General features: G+C 37.6%; 1 protein-coding gene and 1 long non-coding RNA gene across 5 annotated transcripts; one reads left to right on the top strand and one right to left on the bottom strand.

Moving 5' to 3' along the window:
• Positions 1-61: 61 nt before the first annotated feature.
• Positions 62-14,165, bottom strand: LOC308191592. 4 transcript variants are annotated; one of them, XR_013948157.1, is made up of 5 exons: positions 9,547-10,873; positions 8,536-8,646; positions 7,399-7,577; positions 5,025-6,558; positions 62-3,013 (listed from the first exon to the last, which is right to left on the bottom strand). It is a non-coding gene; the product is annotated as an uncharacterized lncRNA (long non-coding RNA). The 4 variants fall into 4 exon arrangements; XR_013948156.1 differs by lacking the exons at positions 62-3,013; positions 5,025-6,558 and adding an exon at positions 14,143-14,165 and having other exon boundaries at positions 6,567-7,577; positions 9,547-9,600; XR_013948159.1 differs by lacking the exons at positions 62-3,013; positions 5,025-6,558 and having other exon boundaries at positions 6,567-7,577; positions 9,547-9,600; positions 9,695-10,873.
• RHAG (Rh associated glycoprotein) lies at positions 11,477-27,539 on the top strand. The gene is made up of 10 exons (XM_080584129.1): positions 11,477-11,868; positions 18,163-18,346; positions 19,570-19,720; positions 19,908-20,055; positions 20,825-20,988; positions 21,842-21,979; positions 22,846-22,967; positions 23,608-23,693; positions 24,793-24,866; positions 26,099-27,539. The coding sequence occupies exons 1-10, from the start codon at positions 11,733-11,735 to the stop codon at positions 26,174-26,176; spliced, it is 1,281 nt and encodes a 426-aa protein (XP_080440255.1). The 5' UTR covers positions 11,477-11,732; the 3' UTR covers positions 26,177-27,539.
• Positions 27,540-27,981: the final 442 nt, after the last annotated feature.

Below are 27,981 nucleotides of genomic sequence, written 5' to 3'. Positions count from 1 at the left end.
TGTTCCCCACCCCTGCTCCTGGCTGTTCTACACCAGGCTGCCAAAAAATGGATTCCTCTAAGTGCAAAGGCCACGGTTAAATTGTTAAAAACAGGAGTCGGGATCTTCTCGTTAAAAAATATATTTGACAGCTCCCGTCTCCTCTCCAGGCTGCAGGAAAGACTTTTAACCTGCCTGCTTCAGTCTCTCCAACTGCAGCACAGAGATAAACTGACATAGCCAGGGGTGAGAAAGATTAATTGGGGAACACTGAGAAAGCACCTGCGAAGCACTAAGGCCCAGTAATTATAATATGGCATTCCGTAGCCACACCTCCAGTATAATTCTATCTCAGTTTAACCACAAGTCGAGGGGACACGGGAGCAAGGAGATAGAAGTAAGGAAATGCCACTCCCTCCCGCGAGGCAACATCTGCAAGTTCATGGGCTGGCCACTGGGCTCGATCATCTGGTTTGGGGTCAGTGCAGTGCAGCCATATGGCTGTTCCCTATGACTAACAAAGCTCTTCTGATTCTGGCATCAATAAGTCTTGTGGAAAAATAATTTTTAGAAGTTGAGCTAAATTGGCATGGAAATATCAGCGAAATTGCACACATTAACTCTTCGTTGCGTTTACTGGTGAGCAACCCAATGTGCAATGTGTAAGTGAGAATAGCTCTCTAAAATGCTTATCACAATTTATTTCTTTTTCCTTAGCAACTGAAATGATCATTTCAAATCAAATGGCATTATTGTCTTTCAGTTTGGCATCATCAACACTCCCTCTCTGCCTTCTTCTCTTCTCCTACTTCTGCATAAAGTGGTGGAAGTAAAAGATGAAAACCCAAGCTAAGTGAAATAAAAATAAGGGTTTTGTTTATTTCATTGACAAACTTTGAATGAAACATTATTTTATTTTATTTATTCAATGTAAAACAGATTTTTTATTTTTTATTGTTTTATTTTAGGACTTGCTTAACTATTCACTTCTCCAAAGGACCGTTGTTTTTAAAATAGCAATGGAATCTACAAAGGAAGTCACTGAAATTTTTCACATCAGCCATTCTAATTAGGGACATGAACTTTCTATTAAGATAGATGATAGGATGAGAAATTTTTTCTTGATCACAAAATTCAGAACCAGTCTAGTGTCCATTTTACCTACAGATCTCACCAGTGCCATGAGATATAAAAAATTATAATAATAATTTTCAGTCTACTAGAACTTGTACTTGTGTATTAAGACAGGTTCAGAAAAAATAATAAATGGGATATGGAATCTATATACAGAACTAATATGCAGTGTTAACCAATTATGTACTACACGATTTTAATTTTTTTAATAATTTTCAGATCTCAGAAGATCTGCCCATGCATGTATTTTATACCATTTTAAACTTTCATTGCATCTGAGATCATTTTTGTTGAAATAATATCAAAGGCAAAATATTAGGTTCATTTCTAGAATGAAATCATTTCATCATTGTATGGTAGACAAAAGACAAAGATGAAAATACTCAGGTCTCCTGACTCCCCACACTTTTGTTTTGTCTGCATTTCTTCTGAGACACAGCTTGTATACCGAGGGAGAAACACAAAGCATTGTGAAGCCAATGAAATTCATCTTATCTAATTTTAGACATCCACAAAATGGATTTTACTTTATTTATTATTTTAATTTTAATTATTTTATTATCATTTAATTTTAATTATTTTGCTTTTATTATTTTATTTCTTCAACACACCTTACCCTGATGATATTTATTTCAGTACAAATCTTTATAATGTCTGCTCTGATGTTCCCTTATTTAAATTTAAGTTGCCCCAGTTCATCTGCTGATAATCCTGTTCCTATTCAAACCACTGCCTATACTGACTTCACTTAGGACTTGATAGGGCAGGGCTGTCATTTCCCAGTGTAAACATATTCCAGAAACCTACATTGAAGATAACAAAGTAGACGTAGTTTAAACCGTGTTATTTTTGCTTACAGCATTCTTCACGCAGGTATTTATGACAACCACAATTTGCAACAAAGCAATTCCTGAATGGTAAAAAAACCTGTTTATTTTGGCAGAGTTGAAATTTAGCTCTTGTGATTTCTGTGCAAGTTTGAAAAAAGGACAAGTAAGGGGGAGATTCTAAGCACTTCTGCTTCTAAAACACAAAAATTACACGAATCTAATAATTTCACAGCAAGAATGGATTCACCTCTTGTACAGCAGTGGCTGTGTAGTTCTGGCTGTATGATGTAATACCACCCAGCAACGTATCAGAAAATGTGAAAATGTCTCCTATTTACTTGAAGTAGAATCCTAAGTTAATGCTTTAGGAGTAGTGTCCTGTGCATGTTTCACTATTTCATGTGTCAGGAGATGTTTCTTGAAGTACTGGTTGCTGCAAGTGAAAAAAATATTGTTTTGTGTTTTTTTTTTCTTTTTTTCTTTTGTAGGAAGGTAATGCATTAGTAATGCAAAACTGTGTTTTATTAAAAGAAATCTGAAAGAAAAATGAACTTTAGCATGAACGTTTAATATTCTACAATTTTATCACGAGACCAATTAATCATTCAGTTTAATCATGAGTTCAAAATGTGCTTGGCATCATTCATCCCCAGTCTGTGGCTTACCAGCAAGTCCCCTTTAAATTTTTTTTCACTCTTGAGTTTGACTCCATATATATTTATTCATCCTGATGAGGAGCACAAAATACAATACTGCTCAAGCATCGTCTGAATGTTAGAAATGATTCATGAGAATATTTTTGTCAACACAGAGGTGTGAAGAGTCATTGCCTTGCAACATTTCTGTGCTGGCAGGTGTTTTACTGCACAGAAGCTTATAGCAGCAGAATGCATCCTTCAGGGATTCTTTTCCAGTGTTGGAAAGAGATGTTATCGAATGAACTCTTTTGCTACTAGAAGTTGTGTGTCCAGCTAGGAGGGATTTGGCAGGATGCTCCATTGGTATGTGAATAGACTTCTCATCTACAGGTAGACTAGCTCAAAGTCAAGTTCTCTTTTCACCACTTTGACCTGCAAGGCAACGAGAGTCTAATTATATGAGTCTAACCATGAATATGTTCAGTAAGAGTCAGAGCCTACTAATTGGTTGTAACAACAGTGTATGTCAGAGAAAGTCAGCTTCATTCGATAAGGTCCAAACGAAGATCTGGAGGCAGCTCCAACAGGCTCCAACTCTTCTGGGACAATAAGGTGCAGCTTTCATCCTCTTAGTTCAAGGCAAAATCTAGGTATTTGAGACAATGGCAGGAAATGAGGGAAACACCCTGCGTCTGAAAGTTTGGTAAATCTGGATGCATTTTACTGACAAGCCTTTCCAGATCAAAATCTGGTTTTGAGTCTCCTCCCTGCTATTTTTTTTCCAAAGCAGGCACTATTGTTCCAGCACTGTGGTTATCTAACAGGCTTTCCTGGAATTCTGTGGCTTGTGACTGTCTGGAGAACTATTGTTGCAGGTTAATGAGTTTTATTTACCACTTTACTTACCTAGAGGAGGAGGCTGAACCCTTTATGCTTTCTTATTCCTCAGTCACCTATACTGAATGGATTTTTTACATGCAGAAATGGTGTTATCTAGTACATTGCTCTCTCTCAGCTATTCCTAAGAGAAACTAAAGCAGACCTTGTTTAAGATACCTATTTATTTTCATTACGTGTTTGCCTTTAGCTATAAATAACAGGCACAGGATGGTGTGGACATCTTCAGGATGTGCTCAGAGTACTAGCATCTAAAAAGTTTTTTTCAAAGCCTATTGGAGACAATGGAATGAGTAGGTCTGATCAATATCTTCCAGTGACAAAAAACATGGGATGTTTAATTTGCCAAAAGATACACCCAAACTTCTCACTGCTATTCACAGTGAATTTTCTGATAAGTCTCCTTACTATTTTATGAATGGCATTGGACATTGAAATCAGAGCAGTAACCTGACCAGGTGTCCTAAAGACTTCTCAAAATACAGACTGATGCTTTGACACATCTTCATAACACCCTTATCTCAGCAAGCTAGATTTGCAGTTAAAACATTGGAGCTGGAACATAACAAGCAGGAGTCCTTTTGCCTAACTTTTTCAGGACACTGGGATAAGTCAGGGCCTGATCCTCAGACTGATGGAGGTTAATACTTTTCTTTGTTTCAGACACCTGAACACAGAAAATATGTTCTCTCAAATTAATAATAGACCGCACAGCTAAACTAATAAAGTTCTGTGTGAATTTCAGGTGGGATTCATCTCACCTAACTTTAAAAGTCGGTGGAGTTAGTCCTTTTTATAGTTGAGAGAAAGAGCAAGAAATAGAAATTGAGAAAGAAATGTCATATCACCAACTTTTTGCATCTGTATTAGGATAAATTTAATTGCTCAAGTAGCTATTTCCCTGATAAAGGGAGCACCAACTTACTAGGGTAAATAGATATTTATAGTGTAGACATTCATTTCTGGCATGTCAAGCTAGAAGCTAGGAACTCCACATTTTCTCTGTTAATAATACAAGAGATATTATTGCAGAAATCTTAAAGACATTTGAAGTGTGCTAGTATGTCTTCTCTTAGTCTTTTCTTGTTATAAGTAAAAAGAAAACTTTCAAATTTTCATTCTAGGTCATTGAATAGCAGGCAAATATGCTGCAGGTGGGTAATTACCCACTTTAGACAATGGTTATTTGTCCAGTTCTAAACAGCTGAATCTGGAGTCTCCTTGTGGTCAACAGGGAGAAGAAAAGTGAAAATAGTCCAGAACTTGTAGGATGAAGCATAGGCTTGGAGAAACTTCAGACCGTAAAGGATTCACTAGATGTTTAACGTACTCAGTTTTCTGTGGTAATATGGGAGGCAGTCCCCTATAGCTTGAAGCAACTCTGCAGGGGGAAAACTTGGATGCATTAATTATAGAATGACTGCAAGCCTTCAAAGCGATGCTGTAGTAAAATGTTTCTTTAGGATATATCACACATTCCCAAAAACAGAAGTTTTAATGCTATCTTACAGAACATTGGTGAGAATTGACTTGAAATCCTATTTACAATTCTGGTTATTTCTCATAAAGTGAACTGAACTTGAGACCAATACGAAGAGATATTAACATATTCAGGAAAACAGACAGTCTGCAAAATATCAGAGAAAACAGAAGATCCCCGTTGATAGGCTGAAAGAAAAAAAAATGAAAGGGAGATATGATTGCTGTCTACAGATATCAGAAAGGTAAAGAAAACGAGAGAGACACTTGAGCTACCAGGTATTTTTGTCACCAGAAATAGTTATGTACACTGTATGATTAAAATTAGTGCAGAACTAAGCTCCTCAGTGCTAAAACTGGAAAGATCATTAGCAGCATCCCAGCTGACTGAAGAAGGACATAAAACTTAACTTCACAAATAGACGGCAAAACTTTTGTGGAGGGGACTTCGTGGTAAGCTACCCACAATTCCAGGAAGAGCCCCCAAAGACATAAAAATTCTGTGTTCCTAAACAGGCAACTGCTGAGTGATAGAAGAGATAGAAAATGCAATGACAATAAATAATGTGTTGTGGAAGCAGACACCATGCTTCTTCCACAGATAAAATTGGCTGGGTGTTCATAAGAAAATAAGTTCATTAAAAGAAATGGGAAACAGAAATGGGTGAAGAATTAGGATGGAAAAGTAAAGTGAGAGCAATCATTACAATGTGAAGGCAGGGAAAGAATGAAGTAAGAGGGAGTTCATCAAGATAAAAATGCAGAAAGTTCTCTGGAGAGGCAAAAATCATAAGAAATATGAATGAACATCCATCCAAACCTAGTATTTAATAACAGCTGTCATTGAGCCACCACCTGCCTGTGGGAACCCCATTTTGTCTCGTTTTGTCCCCTGTCAGTGTACCTGTTTCCAATCCTGATTTTTGTCCTGCCTCCTGGATGGGTCTTTTGCACTCCCCCTTTTATGTATGTGTGTATGTATGCGTTAATTATTTATTTATTTATTTATTTTGTAATCAATAAACATAAAGATGGGTGCTTTAGAAAAACAGCAATAACTCAGATCATTTTTACAGAATATTGACCATAATATATCACAAACCAAGTTTACAACTTTGAAGGTCAGTTTATTCCTGTAGTCTCATACTGACTAACAGTGATTGCAGATCTAGCTAAGCAGATCAGTTAAACCAAACAGAATGAAATATTTGTATCTAACCTTATAAGAGTTATTTAATGGTGGTAAGCATTTATTTTAGATGCACCTGGAAAGTGCCTAAGAAAATCATGGCATCTAACTAGTTGTGGCATGAAAACCTCATATCTTCCACAGGTTGGCGTGAGCACTTCAGAGACTGGACTTTTCCACTGAGATTATTTTTCCAGATATACCTGTATTTATTTGTTCTCAATTCATTGTAGTACCTCCAGTGCTGGCTTGGCCCGGATGGGGCGTTGTATTTTAGATAGTAAGCTGGGTTGCAGTTGTTCATTGAAATATTGCTTGGCCCATTGCAAGGAAATAATAAATTCATCGTGTCAGTTCAATAGAACAGGACTACTTCTGTGTATTTGGTGATTTAGTACCTATTTCCTGGTAACTAAAAAAAAACAAAAAAAAAAAACAAAAAAAAAAAAAACAAAAAAAACAGTTATATAAATTAATTACGAAGCTCACAAATCATTTCCTCCATTTGGTCTGCATTCACGTTGCAAACAAAGAAGTCCCTATTTGCCTAGCATTAAGGGAGCTGAAGAAGATGTTAGTTGTACACAGGAAGAAATAAACAATACACGAGTTTCTTGTAGGAATTTATTTTATGTGCAGACTGTTCTACCCACATTTGAAGTTTGTGCCAAAGTCATACTGACCAGAATGTGTGGATCATTTTTAACATACGTGCAAAATACATAGTTTATGTTGTTTTCTAACTTTTGGTGTGATTCAAAGCTTAAAACACTCGCTGAGCCATTGAAATCAGATATGAACTATCTCTCTTGACAAATCCTCATGTAGGTCAGACCAATTATTTCATGAGTGGCTGCTAAAAGGTATCTTGCTGCTGTGCCACTAAGAACATTATAGGTCAGGCTCTGAGAGGCTGATGTTTATATAAATGATGATAGTACCACACATAGCAGGAGGTCTTCTGGGATCAGCTCCCTGAAGCCTGTTTCCTACAGTCTCAGACTGCAGACACCCTCTCCGTATCTGGCTGCCATGGATGGGCTGTTTTACAAAAGTAGCACTGGGAGCTATATTAGCCAGGGAAATTGGAGCTAACACATCTTTTCATTGAAGAATATTCCCTAAGCACCCTCTTTGACTCTTCATGCATGCATTGCAATTACTGCTGCAAACCTCGCATTATGTAGCTCACTTAAGATTGCTCTACCGTTTGTGTACTCTGCAAGATTTAGTGGAGAGAGAAGTACTTAACCTTCTCAATGGGAGGGCACAATGAAGTGGCAGAGACAGGAACAGCCCTCTTGCTGAAACGGAAAGCACGCCAAGTTGCTTGTAGTCATCGCTCCCATGATGTAGCCTTTCTGTATAGCAAATTGGGGCAGGTGGGACCTTTGCAGCAATAGCACAGCAATGTACTGAGCAAAACTGCAACTGTAAAAGACCAGTGGGGGAAAAAAGGAAAAAAAAAAAAAAAAGTGAGAATTTATTGACCTGAAAAGGGTTGATCTAGTTTTCAGTAAACATGAAAATGCAAATCAGAACTGTTATTCACAGGTAATGAAATGGAAAAATTAAAACTTAGAAACACAGAAAAATGGTAAAAATCTTGATATGAAAACTCAAATTTCCTGGGCCACAAGACAGGGACTATAATGCAGCATGTCACAGACAATCTAAAGAGATGAATACGCATACTGTTGCAGCTACATCACCTGAAGTCTTAGCTTTGTAGATTCGTTATTTCTCGAAAGCACTTTTCTTCGCTATTATTCCTCACAGGGAAACAGATCCACTCTCATATTTACAAATAGTATCCCAGACTTAAAGCTTTAATCTCATTTATACTGCTTTTCATTGCTTCCTCAAAAAAGTAGATAAAGCTTTAAGGTGCATGTAAAGCATCCACCTTCCTGCATTAGTCTTTTATTTATTTATTTATCACAGGAGCAGTACAAACTAGCCCTTTTTTAAGGGAGCATGAACCCATTTATCTTTTGTAAACATCTTTCCTGCAACTTTGGGATACACCTCAACCAAAAGCTTCTGCTTGTGCATTTCATTCCTTCTTCAGCATGCTATTGCAGTAAAAGTAAAACAAAAACTGTGAACTCAGTGTGATTTTAAATAGGAAAAAATAAAAACCTATATTTACTTCATCAATAGAGACCCAGTAATAACCAAATAAAATTTTACTAATTTACATTAGTGAGTATAGGAAATCCCTTGTTTTCCAGACACTATATAAAAAATTGGGTTAGGGGCTAGTGTGAGTGATATGGATCCAGACAAGACAAATTTATTGTTGTTATCTGGGGAGTCGGAAAAATGCATTCAATGTCACTTTCCCCTTCAAGATGAAGGAAACTATTTAAGGACTGCATGTACAAACCTTGTTTATTGAGCTGAGCTTTCAACTTGAGATGGAGTACGTGTCAGGAGGTGGACTCTATCATCCTTGAGGGTCTCTTCCAATTCGGGATATTCTGACCTGTTGTGCTGACTCAAAACATTACAAAAGTTAATGAGTCATTAAATAACTCTTCTAATGTGACACCACAGAAATGGGATAAATGTTAATGTTCTCAAAAAAAAAAAAAAAAAAAAAACACGTATTCAGCTCAAAGTTCAGGAGACCAAGAAATATTTTCTGTCACAGCATGCAGACAAGATGCACCTTATCCTACCTTTCTGGTCACAATGTCCACACTAAAAGCATGTACCAAGAAGTAGTTTAGAGATTGGCATGCTCTCAATTCATTGTTAAGGTATAAATCCATGCTGAGGGATACCTATAGCTCAGACATAAATAAAACAAACTCAGTGTTTTAGCCACACCAGCTTCTTTACCAGACTACACTGGGCCTCTTCTAGGAGACATCCTGAGACTGATTTGAGTCTGAGATACCCAAAAAACATGATCAAAAGAGCATCAAGTGCTAGGTCCTTGCATTCATTTGACCTATTTAACCTGTTTGAGATACTTTCTTTTAAGATGAAATCAATTTATCTCAGAAGATCCTATTTCTCACTCCTCACTTAAAAGGAAAACATTGTTGGTTAGGTCAGATACAGAAATCTATGGTGTATATCTGGTAAGATGAACACCACTCCTAATTGTGCTTGAGCAATAAACTTCCTATTTTGTAGGAAGATTATTAAACACAGATTTTTTCTTGTTCTTTAGGTAAGGATATTGCTCAAACTACTCCTTTATCTCTTGCTTTTATTAGTTTGGAAGACTGAAAGTTTACCATAACTTTTCACACATTTATATTAAGGTTGTGATATCTCACCAACACCACAATTTTCTGTCAGACAGAAGTAGGATGAAAAACCCAACAGCCATTTAAGACAAATACTCAAAGTTAGTTGAGAGATCCAGATGTGCAACAATACTTACCAAAGAACATCCTCACTTCTTCCACTTCCATAAGCAGTTATGATTGGGCTGAAGCTAATAGGGAGACACAAAGGAATTTTTTGACATTAGAGACTGGCTACTCAAGATGTGTACATTTCCAATTGCACCACGGAGCAGTTAAACGCACATGTAAGGACTGCTGGACTTTGAAATAAGATGTTGAACGTGGCTGTTTCCCATCAACTGGCAAGGCTGTGTCAGAAACAAGACAATTAAAAATAAATAAATAAATAAATGTGGGGATGATAGAAATGATAGAGACTGCCATTGGCATTACTTGCTTCAGCTGTGAAAGAAATCAGGTCATCAAGCAGGATCTACTTTCTCCTGCAAAGTTTCCATTCTGATGTAGGGCTGCAGGATCAAGATTCATTTACTGGGCACAATAAATGAAATAAATATTTGAGTACATAAAAAGTACTTTTCCAAATAGGAATTCAACTAGGAGACTATTCTGCATCCCTGAAAGAATTTAATCCCACATGATGTGGGAATTTAATCCCACATCATGTGGGATTGCTCACATCATGTGAGATATTCACAGGGGAAAACATGAGGCAACAAACAGTAAGAGATATTCATGGTTGAACTGTAGGTTAAAAAAAAAAAAAAAAAAAAGAGCTTTACTCGTGATTTTGTTCTCATTTAATCACTTCCTGTGCGAATGAAGGAGCTTACAGCTCTTTACAATCAAATGCTGCCGTCTGTTTTATCCTGTGGCACAGCAAGGATGATCAATAGCTTTTTAACAAAGCTCTGCTTCCTCTCTTTGAGCTGTTCGAATTAAATACAGTTGCTAAAAAGGAAAAAATGTGTATATGCTCATTTTAGCTTTGCCATGTAGAAGTTTGATTCCATGATAGACCAGTATGTTCTTCTTGTTGAATAATTTATTTTCAATTCCAAAGCCACCGACATTTTCAAAGAGAAAAGGTTGAGATCATTTTAAACTTTGTACAGACAATGGTTTAATTTTACCTTTATGCTAGAAATCTGAGCAGTGCCAGGACTTTTATCCTACCTGAAATTACAACACCAGTGACAAGCAGACACAGTCCAGAAATTATCATGAGCAGGACACCATACCTAAAAATCACCTTGCGTCTACCACCCAGTTTGGTGGGCTGAAGACTGCAAAACATGTAAATCAACCTCTTTTTCATGGGATAAGTTTTTATGAGATAAAGTCCCCTACAATACAGTTTAGGCCTGTTTTCCAAATATGGGATTATCAGAGGCCAAGGTATCAATATCACATCAATAAAATGTTATCCCCAAACCCACAAAATTTTAAGATTCAGTACAAAGTTCGACAATCGGTGTGGATCTCAAGGATAAGTGATCATCCTCTCATAATTTTAGTGAAATTTAATTAATTTTCTTATTCATGAGACAGTTTTAAAAATGAGCTTTTTAAAACCATATAAGAAATTTGGTGTGAAAACTTTGGCTGTCTGAACTAAAGAAAATTCAAAAAGCAGTAATTTAAATTGAAAAATAGAACTGTTTTTTCAAATTCCTCTTTTTAATATTCTACAGCTAGGGAGATCCTTTTTTTTTCTTTTGAGGAATTATAATTATTTTATTTTTAAACAGCAGTTCACAATGAGAACTTGTGCCCTCTTTATGCATGTTTCATTCAATATGAAATAGGAACAAGATTCTCTTTGCTCATCTTATCCTATTATCAACAGATAAGAGATTGTCCATATTTCATATAACATGAGAAATGATTTACCTTTCAAATGAAAGCTACATTTTGGCGAAATGACTGACTACAGGAAATACAATTGACTGTAGCTGTGTTCCTCACTAAGTGCAACAAATCAGGCTATGTGAGCTTTTCTTCTAGGCTACTTCCTTTTTAATATATATATAAGACAATAAGAAACACATCTGTTGCTAAATGAGCTGTCTCATATTACCAACTGAGAAGTATGTAAGCCAGCATTTCATACACAGAAATAGCCTTGGAAATAGAAATCGCAATATTGGCCTGTAGTGTTTCACTCCCATAGTGGGTGTGACAGGTATTTTGCCTGTCTCTCTCTCTCTTTTTTTTTTTTTTTTTTTTTTTGCTATATCACCCAGATCCACTGAATTAGGCAGCTGTGCTGAAAGAGACCGCCCTTTATCAGGCTCTTGCAGCCTCTGACTCTCCTGCAATGCCTTCAGCCCTTGACACCAACATGAGGTTCAAGTTCTCGATCCTCGCTCTTCTTCTACAAGTGGCCATCATTGTTTTGTTTGGGATATTTGTGGAATATGAAACTGACAATCAGTTCCAAACATTGCACCCACGTAAGTACTGCTGAGGTTTATAGAAGTTAGAATTTCTTTAAACTAATTCTAACCAAAATTTCTGAATAACTTACAAGACTGACCAACATAGCTTGAAAAGGAAGGCAATCTTTGGGGCAAACAAGTCTTTTTATGAGGTGTGAAAGCAGCAGACTTTAGAGATAAATTCAAATTGAGCATATATAAAATTCTAATAGTAACTAGGGGCTGAGAAGTTAGCTGTTTTGGGAGAGTCCTGAAAATAGTTTTAGTGTTTGCATAGCAGGTTCAAACAATTTAAGCATTTTCCAGAGATGCATGATGGTGTTTCTTGCCAGTCCTTCAGTTCTGCTTACTGTATTAAATGGTGTAAAATAATAAAATATTTCATTACTGTTATCCAGGTTTCAAAAGGTTGTCTTTTCAGAACATGTAAATTGGGCAGCACAGTCATAATCAGTACAAGATAAATTTGCAGAAACTGGGCTCCACGGAAGGCAATAGTTTTTGTCACAAGGTGGCTAACTCCTTCCTACCTTTCAAAGCACGCCAGTGTCTTGGCTGTGGGCAGTAACAGTTCAGCCTGCAAATTTTTCTATTGATTTGTTGTTCCGCAAAGGCTCGATGAATTTCAGGGAGAAAGCATTTAGTGTGAGAAGTAGTTGCTGACTTCTCCCATACCCCCTCCCTCTCCTGCAAAATGTTGACCATTGTAAATAAATAGACAAAATAAGTTTGCAGAGGAGCATCCTGTGTCTTGCTTGCAGTAATGAATGTTCTCTGTTCTTCTTCTTGGCTCGGACATCTTAACAATTTGTGGTCCCGATTGCAGTCCTCTTAAGAATGATTATAACGATACAGAAATTTTTGCCTGTATGTAGTACTCAGTTAATTTTGAATGCATCTCTCTCTTTGTCTCATTCCAAGGGGCCTTTCTGTGACTTTTATGGGGAAGATGGTCTTGGGGTCACTTCAATCCCCATTGGTCATACATTTTATATTCTCATAGTGAAGATTATCCAGTTGAGACAACAGTGAATGCTTGGCATAATTCAGCTCCAGAGGCAAGTCAGCTGATGAATTAGGGACTAATTACTCACATCTGCTATACTGCAATGTAGCAGTATCCTTGATATTAATTTTGTGCAGTCGATTAAATTTCTTTTAGTCATATATATGCTAGCAACTTAGCCTATGCCAGAGCTCATTCTCTCTCCGAGATAACTTGGCTATGTCCACAACTATACCAGAAACCACACTAATAATTTAACAGCAGAGACAATTGTACTGTGGCACTGTTACACTGTTACATAGTTACATATGTATGTAATATTATGTTGTTTTATAAATATGTAATTGTTATACAATTGTACTGTAGCACTATTAATATAGCTATTTCCTAAAATGCCTCTCCACCTACCTCTTCTCTGGCTGCCCTCCCAAACAACATAACAACAAATACAGCCACAGAACTATAGTGCTTTGGGCATCCTGGTAAAATTTAAGAAACCAGAAGGATGTTTTCTTGGTCTATGTTCAGACTCAGATTTGCCTAGTCTATTTGCCTCAGTCTATTTGCCCTGAAAGAACACAGAATATTACCTTCTCCAGGCTGAATATCATACCTGCAAGATCTGGTACTAAATTGTTCAGCATTTTCTTGGCATTTGCTTTACCAAGGAAAATGAAGAAAGGTGCCTGGGATCCCTGTGTTTATTCCAGTATTTTAACAGTCATCAGTGATCCTTTGCAGTTCTATAGTACGTTTCTTGTTAAACCTCAAATCTTCTGGAGGGAGACTGCCTGTGCCATTGTAACTGTCAGCTATCCAGTTAGGGATAACCTAAAATCTTTTCTAATACCAGTGTCTAAGATATGACAGAAAAATTGCCTTGTCTCCCTTTCTGTCTCTCATGCCTCCTGCTCAGTAAGTGTATGAGTTATACCTGTATATGATCCCCGAGTTGTCCACACTACTGAACTGCTAGCAAGTTTCTGGAGTGGTTTTGGCCATTTGACCTTGACCTCCTCCTAGGTTTGACATTAAACATAGCATATAGCAGGGTGTTGTGGTTTAATCCGGCCGGCAGCTAAACACCACACAGCCGTTCGCTCACCCTCCCCCCTCCCTCTCTGGGATGGGGGAGAGAAATGGGAAAGTGAAGCCTGTGAGTTGAGATAAAGACAGTTTATTAAGACAGGAAAATAATAATAATAACAATACTACTAATAATAATAATAGTGTTACTAATAATGATGTGTACAAAACAAGTGATGCACAATGCAATTGCTCACCACCCGCTGACCGATGCCCAGCCTATCCCCGAGCAGCCGGCCCCCCCACCCCGGCCAGCCACCCCTATATATTGTTTAGCATGACGTCAGATGGTATGGAATACCCCTTTGGCCAGTTTGGGTCAGCTGTGCTGGGTCTGTCCCCTCCCAGCTCCTGCTGCACCCCCAGCCTGCTCGCTGGCAGGACAGAGCGAGAAGCTGAAAAGTCCTTGGCCTTGTGTAAACACTGCTCTGCAACAATTAAAACATCAGCATGTTATCAGCGCTCTTCTCATCCTAATCCAAAACATAGCACCCTACCAGCTACTAGGAGGAAAATTAACTCTGTCCTAACTGAAACTAGGACACAGGGACTATTCACAATAGGTTGTACAGGTGGGAACAACCTTGTTTAGGAGGGAAAAACATGTATAGATGTGAGTTGAGCTATGCCATTTGCCCTTTGACCAGAGGATAGGCCCCAGGCTGTTCAGTTTACTAGCACAGACATAAACTAAGCAAACGCTGCAGACCTAATGTTGGACTTGCAGATGCTGATATAAGAGTAGATAAATCTGATTTACTGTAAACAAGTGGAAGAAAAACAGGATTCTCCAACACTTGTATTTTCACTTGTGGACCCTCTTCTAAAACATCCCTATCTGCAAAGCGTGCACAAGAGCATAATTTGCTGAAGGACCTGGCAGAAATTTAATGCTACCATTGTATAGATGTATTAGGACATATCCTGAATCAGGACTTCCCCTGAGTTCCCAAAATAATGGCTTCAAACTTCTTCCCACGTTATCCCAAGGAGCTCTGAGATGGTAACATCATCTGTACCTCACAGATTTAGTTGCACCTTCCAGGCACCAATTTATACTCTCAGCATTGCAGTGCTGGGCCTGCTTTTGTACGCCTTAAATACCTCAGCACCATAAACCCAAGCTTTTCAGTATTTTTGGATTCATTCTTTAGAATGATGAAAATAATTGAAGACGACCATAATTTTGCATTCAGATAAAGGGGGACGTAGCTGAAATCATTCCCAAAGCATAGCTTTGCATTTTATCTATTTCTGGAGGATGTCAGTACAGGCACAGTGGATTGGATGCACAAATTTAGATCTGCTGTGCCAGTAGAATGAGAAGACAAGAGGGTGTGATGGTTTTGCAAGTACTCCTAGAGGATTTCTTCATTGCTAGCAACCAGCATTTAATGTAATGTGATGGGTCTTTGACACTTGGCTTTAAAAAAAGAATTATACACATCTCTTGTTCAGTATTCTAAGGTTTACTCCTTTCAGCAGAGCAAAATTGCAGTTTAAGTATAAACTTAGTGGCCACAAGCATCTTTGTATTGAGACTGACCATAATGCAGAGACCTTGCAGTGAAATTAATATGTTGGTCTAGGGCAGCCTTAGCAGAATCACGGGCAGTGGTTTTGTTCAGGATATGCTTGTGTGTTTTTCCCACTCTTTCTCTTCCTGTCTCAAAGAGCAGAAGTGCCATGTTTTGTTAAACACAACTAGTTCCTGAAACAGCTCATTCCAAACTGTGTTGTTTTCTGCATCATCTCAAATCATTCCAGACCTACTATTCTTTAAAAGAAGGCATAAGAGGTAGTTCAGGCACAAGTTATAGGCTATACCACTTGGAGGTCTTCGCTCAGTTTGTGAAATATGTTGCTTCTAATTTTCAGGTCTGGGGAAAAAAATTCTTAAAGTGCACTTCAAATGAGAGCTGAGCACATAGAAACTTCTTTGAAGGGCTTTGAGAATTAAAAACCTCCATCAAGGTGCTTTTGAAGCCTGTTCTTTTGCTCGTGTAGTGTCAGGTTACTTAAACATCTCCTACTAATCTAGACACGATTTACTGAGATGTTGTATATATGAATGGGATTGGTTTGATGAGAGCAATTTACCTGTTTTGTCTGTGATGATTATAAGCAGAAGATTGAAAACAAGAGCAAATAACATGCTGAACGTTAACAAACCATAATCTCCTCTGGAAGACTAGGAAGACTTGCTGATTGTCCTGTGAATATTCATACAATTGACTAGGTTATTCCTTAAGCTTTTCTGGAAAGTCCATGGCATAGGCTGGTTCCAAGAATAAAAAGAGCAGCAATGGTTCATTTCCAAATGTACCTCTCATTTTGTGTATGAAACTCAAGAGCAATATAAACTGAGAACTGTTGCAGTCATATATCACTTTGAATTATCATGCTAAGAGGTTAGTTAATACATGTCCATTTGTTTCTGCTAAAGTGAAACAAAAACATTACTTTTGTAAATGTTGCCATGCATCTCCTATAGATTTGCCCTCTAGTTCTGTATTTGTCCATTATCATTAACAAGCATCAACACGCATATCAAGTAATTTTTGCAAGAATCAGACAAACAACCCGAGCCATTTCTCACACTTGAAGACATTGGTCCCACAGGTTAGTGGCTATTAGTGGCTAAAGGGTCACTCACAGAAAATTATTTAAAAAAATGTGAGAAGAAGGCTTTACAGAGGTTCACAGGCAGAAGTACCAGCTAACAAATATACTTTAATAACCTTTCCTAAACATCTCCTACTGACTCCCTCGGACACAGAAATATGAGCAAATTAAGCCGTGTTTGCAGTCCTGCATAAGGAAACTAAAAACTTTGTTGCTGGTATGATCAGGAAGGTTGTATTAGCACGGTTTATACTGTCCTCTACCATATCTTTTCCATCCCTTGCAAGGTCCCTTGAAGCAAAGAAATATGTTGAGCTCTAAGCCAGATATTCATTTGCACTCAACATTGCAATACAAAATATGCACGTGCATCAAAAGAGTAGAAGCCCAAATGGGAGACTTGATTGTATATCTCTTAAAACTAGTAAGCAAAACACAGGAGTTTGGAAAGTACTTCTGGAAACTGAATAACACAGAGGAAAATGAGGAGCTCCCAAAGGACTGTAGGAGCCTCAGAAATCCATATTGCTTCAAATTAATGAAGTCAGAAAATAAACATGAAAATGTCCAGCCTAAAGGAGAAACAAAAGGATTGAGCATGTCTGAGAACCACCTGCATTTCTACACTAATCTCAGATGTGTGTAGACCACTGTAAAGGATATTACTGTATGAGTGCTTGCATTTCAGTACTAGGTCAGGAGTGGAATATGACAACGCAGTTTGAGTTTATTAAGAATCTCGGGTAATTTATTATGTTTCTGGGCCCTCTTTTGGCTAAACGTGGTAATGCATATAGCAAAGCTATAGGAATGTTGAAAGTTCCTAAAAGGGAAATGTTACTTCAGTCCAAATATTATACTAAAATGGTCAATGTCTCAAGTTTTCAATATGTTTTCATGTAAGGAACAGCAAAATAGAAATGGAAAGAATAAGTTTCTCTCTGAAGAGTTTGTTACCAATGGGGGGGGGGGTTGGTATGTTCAGTGCTCATTAAATTATATAAATAACTGCAGACTAACTATTTCTTTTAAATATCCCTATTGTGGTGATAAATTTACTTTCTATTTAAAAGCTTAAAAAATGATTAAAAAAAAAAAAGGCATAAAATCATAGTAGATTAAAAGTACCCAAGAAAAGAACTCAATCTGTTGTACAGAGCTTTATTAAGAATCACAAGCATACATTTGCACTGTGCCAACAAGCATTCTCACAAACAAAAGTCATGCACATTTTTGGAGTTAGCCAGAACATGCTGGATGTAACAATCCTTATTTGAGGGGAAAGAGAAATTTTCTGTAAGGACAGGAAGCTGTGGTGTTCCGGGCAGCTTCAGGCCCAGGCGACAGTTCTAGGTACATTATGTTTGCCAGTAGATTGATCTAGTGCTCATTTTATAGAGATATAGCAAGCTATAAAATCAATAATTTTCCAAAAACTCAACTCATAGGCTGATCAGCAAAAATAGAGGGGTATTTTACATTGATGATATGAGTTTAAAACACATTCTCTTTTCAATTAAATCTTCCTTTATCCCTAGCTAGATTTGCCCCTTTTGTAATCACTGTATACACAGGCAGTTTTTTTCTTTCAGTCTTTCAGGATGTCCATGTGATGATATTTGTTGGATTTGGCTTCCTGATGACCTTTCTGAAGAAATATGGATTCAGCAGTGTTGGTATCAACATGCTCATTGCAGCCTTTGGTCTTCAGTGGGGCACCCTGATGCAAGGATTTTGGCATATGGACGCAGGGAAAATTTTTGTTCATATTGAAAGGTACATATGAATTTTCCTATAATTACATTTCTATCCCTTAAGATATGAAAGGAAGACAAAAAACTAGAACATCTGTGAGATCAGTCTTCTAGGCTCACTAAAATTTGATAGAGCATCACTAGCCACCTCTCAACATTCATCTCCCAAGGGACAACATCTGCTGCATTGAGCCAAAGGAACATGGGATGAACTTTGAACTGCTAAGTTTTATATGAAACATAAGCCATATAGAGAGACTGCTTTGAATCTCTGGAGCTGTGCAAGCTGGGAAATTTTCAGCAGTAGTACAGTACCACAAGCTCTCCAGCTCCCTCCTGCATTCAGCAGGAGCAAAAGGATCTGTCCTTTCAGGACACATGGGGCCACAAAGGAAAGGCTGGCACAATGTGTCAGTCCACACATGAGGTTTTCTCCTACTTCTGAAGGAATTATTTGCACAAACATCATACTCTAACAGGCTTTGGACCCCAACTATAAAATAAGAGATTTCACAAGTAACACCTCTAAACACTCTTAATCCGTCTCCCACTCATGTCTTGTTTCTACCAAGGTCTCAGAGTGTTTTCCACATCTGCAGTTCTCCTTTCTGAGAACACTTGTAGACAATTTTAAAAGAAACATCATACAAAAATTACTGAGGCACAAGCAGAAATAATATGAATAGCTCCTTGATGCTTTCAAATAGGCATTTGATGAAAGACTCAGAGCTGGAAGTTTTGGTCAATTTGTGTTTTTATTTATCTCTATCATCCTCCATAACCCGTTAACACTGGTCCTTCCTGACAGTTAAAGCAAACATGATGCAAAGTGACAGAAAGACCTGCCAAGCTCTTGAAATGAGCTAAACTGTCTGACCAAAACTAAGAGTTACCTCTTGTCTTTGAAGTTCAAGTAACAGTCAGACCTGGAAATATCCCTGCATATCTTCAATACACACGTTCTAAATTTTCACTGTAATTTCAACCAGCTGAGCACATGTATGGTATAAGCAGGAGGTAACTTTCCCACATTTTTTCCTCAGTCATCTGTAAGAGGACAAAACCCTTCTAGGAAATTTACTTTTTTTCACAAAGATGACCTCAATGATTTTATGTTTGAAGAGTTACAGCTTTATCATTTAGTGATATAACAAGTTTGAATACAGATTATTTCAGGTTCCATTAAACTGATTTTCCTTTCTGCCTTTCTTGTTTGTTTGTTTTTATTTGTTTTCTTAACTTCAGCATGATAAATGCAGACTTCAGTACAGCAACTGCTTTGATTTCATTTGGAGCAGTCCTGGGGAAAACAAGCCCTGTTCAGATGCTGATCTTGACAATTCTGGAGATCACAATTTTTGCATGCAATGAACATCTAGTTACAAAAATATTTCAGGTACAACTATTTAGCAGTAATTGTTTTCTGTTTAAAACATGATTTCACTTTGTAACACTTCCAGTTTGTATATTCTTGTTTTTACCATAGAAAATAACCTATTGAAGTCATGCAGACTGCCCCTTCATCAAATCCTCATCTTTTTGTTGTATAAATTTATTGGTATTATTTTGGATCCCTGATACAGGCCACAGATGTTGGAGCCTCGATGACTATCCATGCTTTTGGAGCTTATTTTGGTTTGGCCGCAAGCCTAGTCTTATATCGTCCTGGTTTGAAAAACAAGCATGAAGATGAAGAATCTACCTATCACTCCGACTTATTTGCCATGATTGGTAAGTAAAAGAAGCACAGGGAAATAATAGCAAAAACTGATCAGATTTCCATCCCTTTTTTATCCCTGTGTTTTAATAATTCCCTATTATTACCTAGCATTCATTTTCTTAAGTACACTCCTAGAACACCCCTAGAAGCATAGTCTTTTTTTTTTTTTCTGACGTGCACAGTTTTCGGGGAAACACGTATTTTTGCTTTTCTTTCCTAAGAAGATCAAATTAAAGATGAATGCTCACTGTACATTAGCGGTGACTCCCTTTTTCGTGAAATCTTCTGTTATAAGCAACATTTCCACAGAAATAGGCCATAATTAATGAAAGTATTTAGAGCTCTGCTCTGTCCCTATGCCCATATGGTTTGCTGAACGGGACAGTCATCTATCTGTGCAGGAGACCTGTTCATAGATCAATTTATCCACTAAAGCTATCAGTTAAATCAATAAATGACAAAAGATTTATATGTGAACTCTTTTGTTAATACATCATATTCTCGCATTTTTACAGTGATTTTGAGTTCTAACAGCATGTGGAGTATGACAAAGGGTTACAACAATCTTCCAGTAAGATTCATCAGATGTCAAAATCCCAGTTGCCAGTGTCAAATGCATCTGTATATACTGTTATTCCTTCCAGCATTTTGGTTGTTTCATATTTCTTGTTGACCATCTCTCTTGTTTCTTGTAGTTAGTTCTGTTGTGTTGGATCTTTCACAGGGAAATGCCCTTGGGACTGAATAGTCTTTATTTTGTGTTGGCTTATGTCCATCCAGGTACCCTGTTCCTTTGGATTTTTTGGCCCACTTTTAATTCCGCCATTGCAGCTCACGATGACAGAACTAAAGCAATTATCAACACTTACTACTCCTTGGCTGCAAGTACTGTCGTAACGTTTGCCCTCTCCAGCCTGGTGGATCAAAGAGGCAAATTCAGCATGGTAAGAGTCACACCACAATCTGTCACCCCTCTACAAGTCACCCCTCTACAATAAGGATAATTAGGATGGTTCCCAACTGTTTACAAAATTAGGACTATTATCCTTCTAAAAGCTAAAATGTCGGATTGGACCCTGAGTCAACACACCCTGCTTTAGGTATGTGATCTGCTTTTTCAGTGGGATCACTACATCTGAAGAGTAGATAGCTCTTAGACATCATCATGTTGGTTCCACTCCCTTGTTCTCTCTTGGCCACAGAACCTGCTAGACCATAGAGACTTTGGTCCAACATTCAGGTGGACTTTTGTGTCTTATTCCAAAGACAATCCTACATGGGTTATTGTTTTACAATAGGCAAAATAGGTCTCTCAATGTATTCCCTCACAGTCTCGTAGTGCAGCTGCACAACCGGGAAAACCAAACTAGGTTGAGGTTGCCAGGGTCCCATATTTTTGTTACCTTACCGTAAAATTCAGCCCTAGGTTTTCACCCAGTTCTTTCAAGCAGTTGTAGTGCTCATCTAAGCCCAGTGTGAGCTGGCACAGTTCAATAACCTGGCAAAATATTTTCATCTGTTGATGTAGGATGCAATTTTCACTGGCTTAGCCTGGTTTCCTGATAGGTGAAATGACTTTTAGTGACTTTGTAAATGATGGACTGCATTACACTTGCGTCAGTTAAACCGGCTTAGAGCAGCTTTGAACCAACACTCTCAGTATGTAACAGGGAACTCCATTTTAAATTCCTGCTTGTGCTTCATTGGAAAAATCCTTTGCAAGTCATTCAGCCCCAAAACAAGCCTCTATTCAATGTCTAGCATCTCCACTTCTATATACTCATATACTCTGTGCAGGTTCTTGTTCAAAACGCCACCCTGGCAGGAGGAGTAGCAGTGGGTACATGTGCAGACCTGTTAACCCACCCTTTTGCTGCTATGTGCATTGGGGCAATTGCTGGAATCATCTCTGTCCTCGGATTCCATTTCCTGACTGTGAGTACCTAGGACCTGCCTCTGCTCTCATTTATTTACTACTTCAATGACTTTACTGAAACTCCCATAGTTTACTAGAAAGGAAGTTTAGAAACTGGCTGATACACTACAGAAAGTAAGTTATAGTCAACCAATATTTTGAAGTGGGTGTAACTTAAATACATGCTTATGAGATAACTTCATTCCATCATCTAGCTAAAAACATAGAAAGATTACATAGATATTAGAGTTCATTAAAGCTAGGATTTCTGTTCAAAGGAACTGCTTGAATTTTGCTCCAAGCCTATGTTTCATGAACAACCTCCCCCAGAAGAACCGTATTTCATATCAGTGAAATAGTACTAATTAAATTTCAGTCTTTTAAAGTATCTAAATAGTTCTGTAACTGAAAATACTTTTGAAGTACAAAATGGAAGTGTTTCTTATGTAAAACAAAATATTCTGACTAACACTGTCTGAACTGGCATTTCATACTGGAGAAACATTCTGGAAGAAAATACCTGTCTAGTAGACTTAAAACCAGGTACGTATGCATTACTTAGCCACTGCTGTCAACCTTTGCTGCAGTGGCTGAAAAGATTGGGAATATCACTGAAGTTTCATGTGTTCTATTTGTGTTGGTAAGTTGGACATTTGTACCGTTACCTGTATTCACCTGATTTTTTTCTCCATATATAACATCACAATCAATGAGAAGTTAGCAGGTTTTAAGGCTAAACTTTGTGTACATTAAATAGGTTAAATTGTTTCTTGTTCTATGTTACTTTCTTATATCATTCCAAATATCTGATGATATTTCTAATATAATTCTAGAGATAATGGAGACTATAAACTCACCATAAACTTTATTATTCCCCTCATTTTAGCCTGTTTTGGCATCCAAGCTGAACATTCATGATACTTGTGGAGTCCATAATTTACATGGTTTACCTGGAGTACTGGGAGGTATTGCAGGCATCGTAGTAACCGCGATACAAAGTAAAAATGGGTAAGCTATAGAAAGAAGAAATAAGTTCCTTTTAGTGAAGGTTTATTCTAATATTTCATTTTCCTTGGATCTAATTATGATTTATTTTCAGCAAATGCACCTTTGATTTGATGCTGGACATGGTGTTCTGGCTTAATTAGGACTCGATATCCTGCCTTTAACATACAGTTTATATGCAAAGCTTGTTCCACACTAAAAGCTCAAATAAAAATTCTAACAGTCATTAAAGAAACACCATTCAAAAGTAGAAAAGTCATTAACATGCTTCTACAATTGTAATTCAGGCAACTGTAAGATTTCCAAGAAAACCCCAATTGGCAAAATGGGCCATTTCCACTTTCTTAAAAAGACCACAAGAAGATGGAAAGGCGGTCTTTTTGACAAAGGGTAGCATTTTATAAAGGCTTAGAAGATATTAATAGCCTTTTCAAAGAAAAGGCTACGCTTAAACTATAGCCTAAAACAAAACCAAAACATATTCAGTCCCATGCTGTTTTTGTCTTGGCCACAGCAATGACAGATATCTTCCTGTGAGTCATCCTATCCAGCAGAGAGCAAACAGAAAGTTGTAAAACCAAATCTCAGCCTCAGAGTTTAACAGTTTCTGTTTGTTGAGGGTTTGCTTTTCTGTCCTTTCTAGGAAAGGTGTCCCGCATACCCCTGGCATGCAGGCTGCTGCCCTTGGCAGTACAATTGGAATTGCACTGGTTGGCGGTGCATTGACAGGTCAGTACAACGCATACAATGATTGAAATATGTGACATTAGAAGTGTGCTTATGGAGAATTTCAATCTATCAATAATTTAACTAGAAAAACAGAGAACAGAAAAATAGAAATATTTCATGATAGTGCACTAGCAGAAGCCTAAATATGGAAAAGGCAGTTTTCTGATCAGTCTTCAAATAAAACCAAGATGTCTTACCTTATACATAATTCAAATATATTGGGTAGTATATAGAAATCAAAATTATTATTCTGGATGAAGTTCTGTCCTAGATTCAGAAACTTCAGATTCTGAGCAGAAACTAGTTTGAGATGAAGACATCTACCTTTAGGTGTCACATGTTCCCATGTGATTCTGTTATTTATACATAGGTGTCTTGTGCTATTTGAGATGCCACAGGGTCTCTGAGACATCTATGGTGGACTCGTAGATATGACACAGGATTTACAGGAGATACATGTCTGGCCCAGGCCCAGAGGGAACTCAAAGGACACTAGATTTCTGCATGTACTTCCAATCCCTTCTGCCTTATATACGGAGAAGAATCAGCTGAAATAATTTAGTGGTTTCTTTTAGCTAAATATTGATAACTAAACCACTGTAAGATACTTCATCCTAAAGCTGGACAGCGGTGGCTTCCTTAGTCTAATGTAGAACCTATACAGATGTGTAGCCTGTGTAGAGTATTTATAGCCTTCTGATCTCAGGAGCTACTGATCTCAGACAAACTTTCATCATGCAGTTGCAATATATGATATCTGAACTCTGGATTATACACGAGCTGTTTTCCTGAGGACATGTTTGTGGGGGAGAAAAAAAAAAAGTTTATTTCCAAACAAAAATTCAGACTGAAATAAAATTCCAGTCTAAAACCTGGTGTGTGAGCAATTAAAGCCAAGTTGTTACTAAAGTCAATGTGAAAAAGCCAGTGTCACTTCTTATAATGAGAAACCTGATAATGGGAGGCTTAGAAGACTCCCCACAGCACATCTGAAGAATATTTTTGTGGGTTTTATTGTTTGTTTGTTTTTGTTGTTGTTGTTGTCATTGCTGTTTGCTTGTTTGGTTGGCTTTGACTTTTAATGCTCTTTTACCTGTAGGTGCTATTCTAAAGCTGCCCTTCCTGGGACAAGCATCTGACAAGAACTGCTTTGATGACTCTATTTATTGGGAGGTAAGATACAAAGCACTGTCAAAAGGAGCATTATTTTCATTACGTTGGAAGAGGTACAGCACACTTAGGTTTGCACGAGTCAGCTTTCAAAAATGTTGCCCTGCCTTAGGTCATGAATTTATCAAGTCCACCTTCATGATCTATTCTGGACTTGCTACCTGATCATGCCTTTTACATGGGACAAACCTTGAACAAAAAGCAGAAAGTCAGCCAACAAACTGAGACCTGAGTGAAGCTCTTTATCTCTTAACCGCTTACTCTGTCCAGTCTCCTCTTCCCTGTTGTAGTTTAAATACATGATACTTGCATTCTTGGCTAAATGGTGCTGCATTTCTAGTGTTATCTAGAATTTCATACTGAGTTAAATTTAGAGCATTCCTTCAGTATTTGTAGAGACAGCCTCTCTTAGGCTGAGAAGAAGCTCTTCTGCTTCCTGGTTGAATGATCTGACCACCAAGGTTATTGCTCAGAACTGTCACTATTGTTTTATGAATGAAGACACAGATGATGGGGCTAAGAAACAAGTACACGTGAAGTAGCGCTGCTAGGATCCCTTTATACTCAATGAAGAGAGAGCTTCAGGCTGCGGTTCATTTGAATCATTCCAGATCTCTGTTAGGGTTACATGAATTAAAATCTAGAAAGTTTGTCTATTCCGCACTGACAATGAAGGACCCTTCATCACCTAACTCAGAGGTAAAGGTCTATACTGTATATAAATTCAATATAAATAAAATGTTGTGAACCTCAAATGACATTTTATTATTTTTAAATGAATTAAACTACAGTACAAACTATGCATTTTGGCTTTTGGTCAGAGAAAGTTTGTGGTCTAACAGGAAGTTATAAGCCAAAATATCAACTGTAGGTATGACAATCGGGGGGAAAAAAGAAAAAAGAAAAAAAAAAAGATAAACTTTTAATGACAGCTCTGTAAACTATTTGCTGTTGGACCTTGGAAAAGTCACAAGCAACGGTTTTATATAAGTGATAAAAAATGACAGGAAAATTAGAATTTTAAAGTGCAATTGAATAATTCACAGCCTGTATTGACCAGTGATAATAACACAACCCTGCTCACTTGAAGGTTCTTTAGTATCAGTAAACTACTCACTGTTAACAGATACGTAATATATACTAAGAGAATGACCTTCTCAGTGCACTTTAGTCTCCTCTTATGACAAAAGGAAATCTATCTCATCAACTGAACTGTTCTCTGTTTTTCATGGCAGGTTCCAGAAGAAGAGAAACTGCATGCAGTTCACTCCAACAACTATGATGAGCACAGCAGATTTGAAGCTACCATGTAGAAAAACAATTCATCTCTAGCATACATCCTAATGATCTTCTTTTCAGTTTCTAAAGCTAAAAAACAACATTCAAGTACTGTCTTAACCATGCTTGTTTTTCTAGAAGGGGTTGTAAGTAGCTATATTTTTGTAATATAAAAAAAGCTTGATTTTAACATACATTGCCATTATGCCAAGTTCTAGTGAATCAATTAGATCTTTCCAACATATTTGTTCATCTAGAATGAAGAGAAGACAAAAGAAAAAGAATTTGCTCTACAGTTATCTGTATTTTACCATTTGTTATCGAGTCAATATAGCCATTGAAAAAAACTTTGTTTCAAGCCTATAACACGATGCCATATTTAATTGCAAGATTTCTGAATTACAGTCACATCTTTCAACCGCATAGATGTAAACATGCAGATGGCAATGAAGAAATTAATTAACGTTGTTTATTTGGATTCTAACAAGCTTTTCACCGGAGTATCCCAGATTAACGTTTTAAGAAAGTGTCTTTTCCTATTGTTGGATAGCGGAGAGAATGTGCTGTATTTTGAAGATCAGTTGTGACAGGGAACAAAATGTTGAAATAATTTTCATGGCAAAACATAGAATGCAGTGACTGAAAAGGTACACTAAGTAGTAAAATTAGTATCAAGGTTATTTGTTAATATATTCATTGCAAGGAGAAAGAAGTGAAATGGTGAAAAAAATCACTCTTGGCATGTATTTATTTAGACTTTGATGGACAAAATAGGAGAATTGAGTAGGAATTGAGCTATGAAAAATAGATAATTATGTAACACTGTCTTACTAAGTTCAACAGTAATGAGTGAATGGTAGCACTGCTAATATCAATAGATACAAACTGAACTAAATGTTAACTTTAAGAAAAAGTGTGAGTTGTTAGGAACTGGTCAGAAAGCAACTATCAACCCACAATTGACTCAGTGGAGAACTTTGCAGTGAGTCACTCACTACCTTTGAAGTCACCACCTCCTACAAAAAAAAAAAAAAAAAAAGAGAGAGAGAGAAGAAAGGACAAAATTGAAACTAAATTAAGGTAAATTAACTCCACCTGAGAAGTGATGATAATGACTGCTCAGTTAAGAGATAGAAAAACTGAGGGAACTGAAAGAACTCTATGAAATGTTAGTATCCGGAAGCAGAGTCACACATTTGTGCCTAACTACTTGAGGTAATCCATTGAGAGACGATTAAAATCTAGAAGGATCACAGTGCCTCCAGGCATCATTCAGACCACAAAAGCTACCAGCGTCTCAGACTGACAATCTACAATGGATGAACTTTCTAGACTTCTTTATATTAGTATATTTCAAGAAAAAGAAATAATAGAAATAGAAATAAAATAGTTCAGATGGAAGAGATCTTCAAAGAACAAGTCTGGCTCCCTGACCACTTCAGGGCTGCCCAAAAGTTAAAGCCTATTACTGATGGTGTTGTCCAAATGCCTGTTGAGCATTGACAGCTGTGGGGCACCAACCACCTCTCTAGGAAGCCTGTTGCAGTCTTTGGCACCCTCACAGTAAATAAATTTTTCCTAACGCCCAGCCTGAGCTTCCCCTGGCTCAGCTTTGTGCTGTTCCCTCACGGCCTGCCATCAGTGACCAGGGACCAGAGGCTGGCACCTCCCTCTCCATTCCCCTCCTCAGGAGGCTGCAGAGACCACTGAGGCCACCTCTCAGCCTCCTCTTCTCCAGACTGGACAAACCACGTGTCCTCAGCCTCTCCTCATACGATATGCCTTCCAGCCCTTTTACCAGCTCTGTTGTTCTCCTCTGGATGCTTTAAAGGACCTTAAC

This window comes from Anser brachyrhynchus (genome assembly GCF_964034855.1).
Source record: "Anser brachyrhynchus genome assembly, chromosome: 3".
NCBI classification, from domain to species: domain Eukaryota; kingdom Metazoa; phylum Chordata; class Aves; order Anseriformes; family Anatidae; genus Anser; species Anser brachyrhynchus.
Note: the sequence above shows the minus strand (reverse complement) of the source record. Positions and strands in the feature narration are given on the sequence as shown.

Excerpts from the sequence above, each read along its gene's own strand:
- RHAG (XM_080584129.1), top strand. The coding sequence starts at position 11,733 with ATGCCTTCAGCCCTTGACACCAACATGAGGTTCAAGTTCTCGATCCTC. Across the intron at positions 20,056-20,824 it reads CGACTTATTTGCCATGATTG|GTACCCTGTTCCTTTGGATT; the intron begins GTAAGTAAAAGA and ends ATGTCCATCCAG. Across the intron at positions 20,989-21,841 it reads AAAGAGGCAAATTCAGCATG|GTTCTTGTTCAAAACGCCAC; the intron begins GTAAGAGTCACA and ends TACTCTGTGCAG.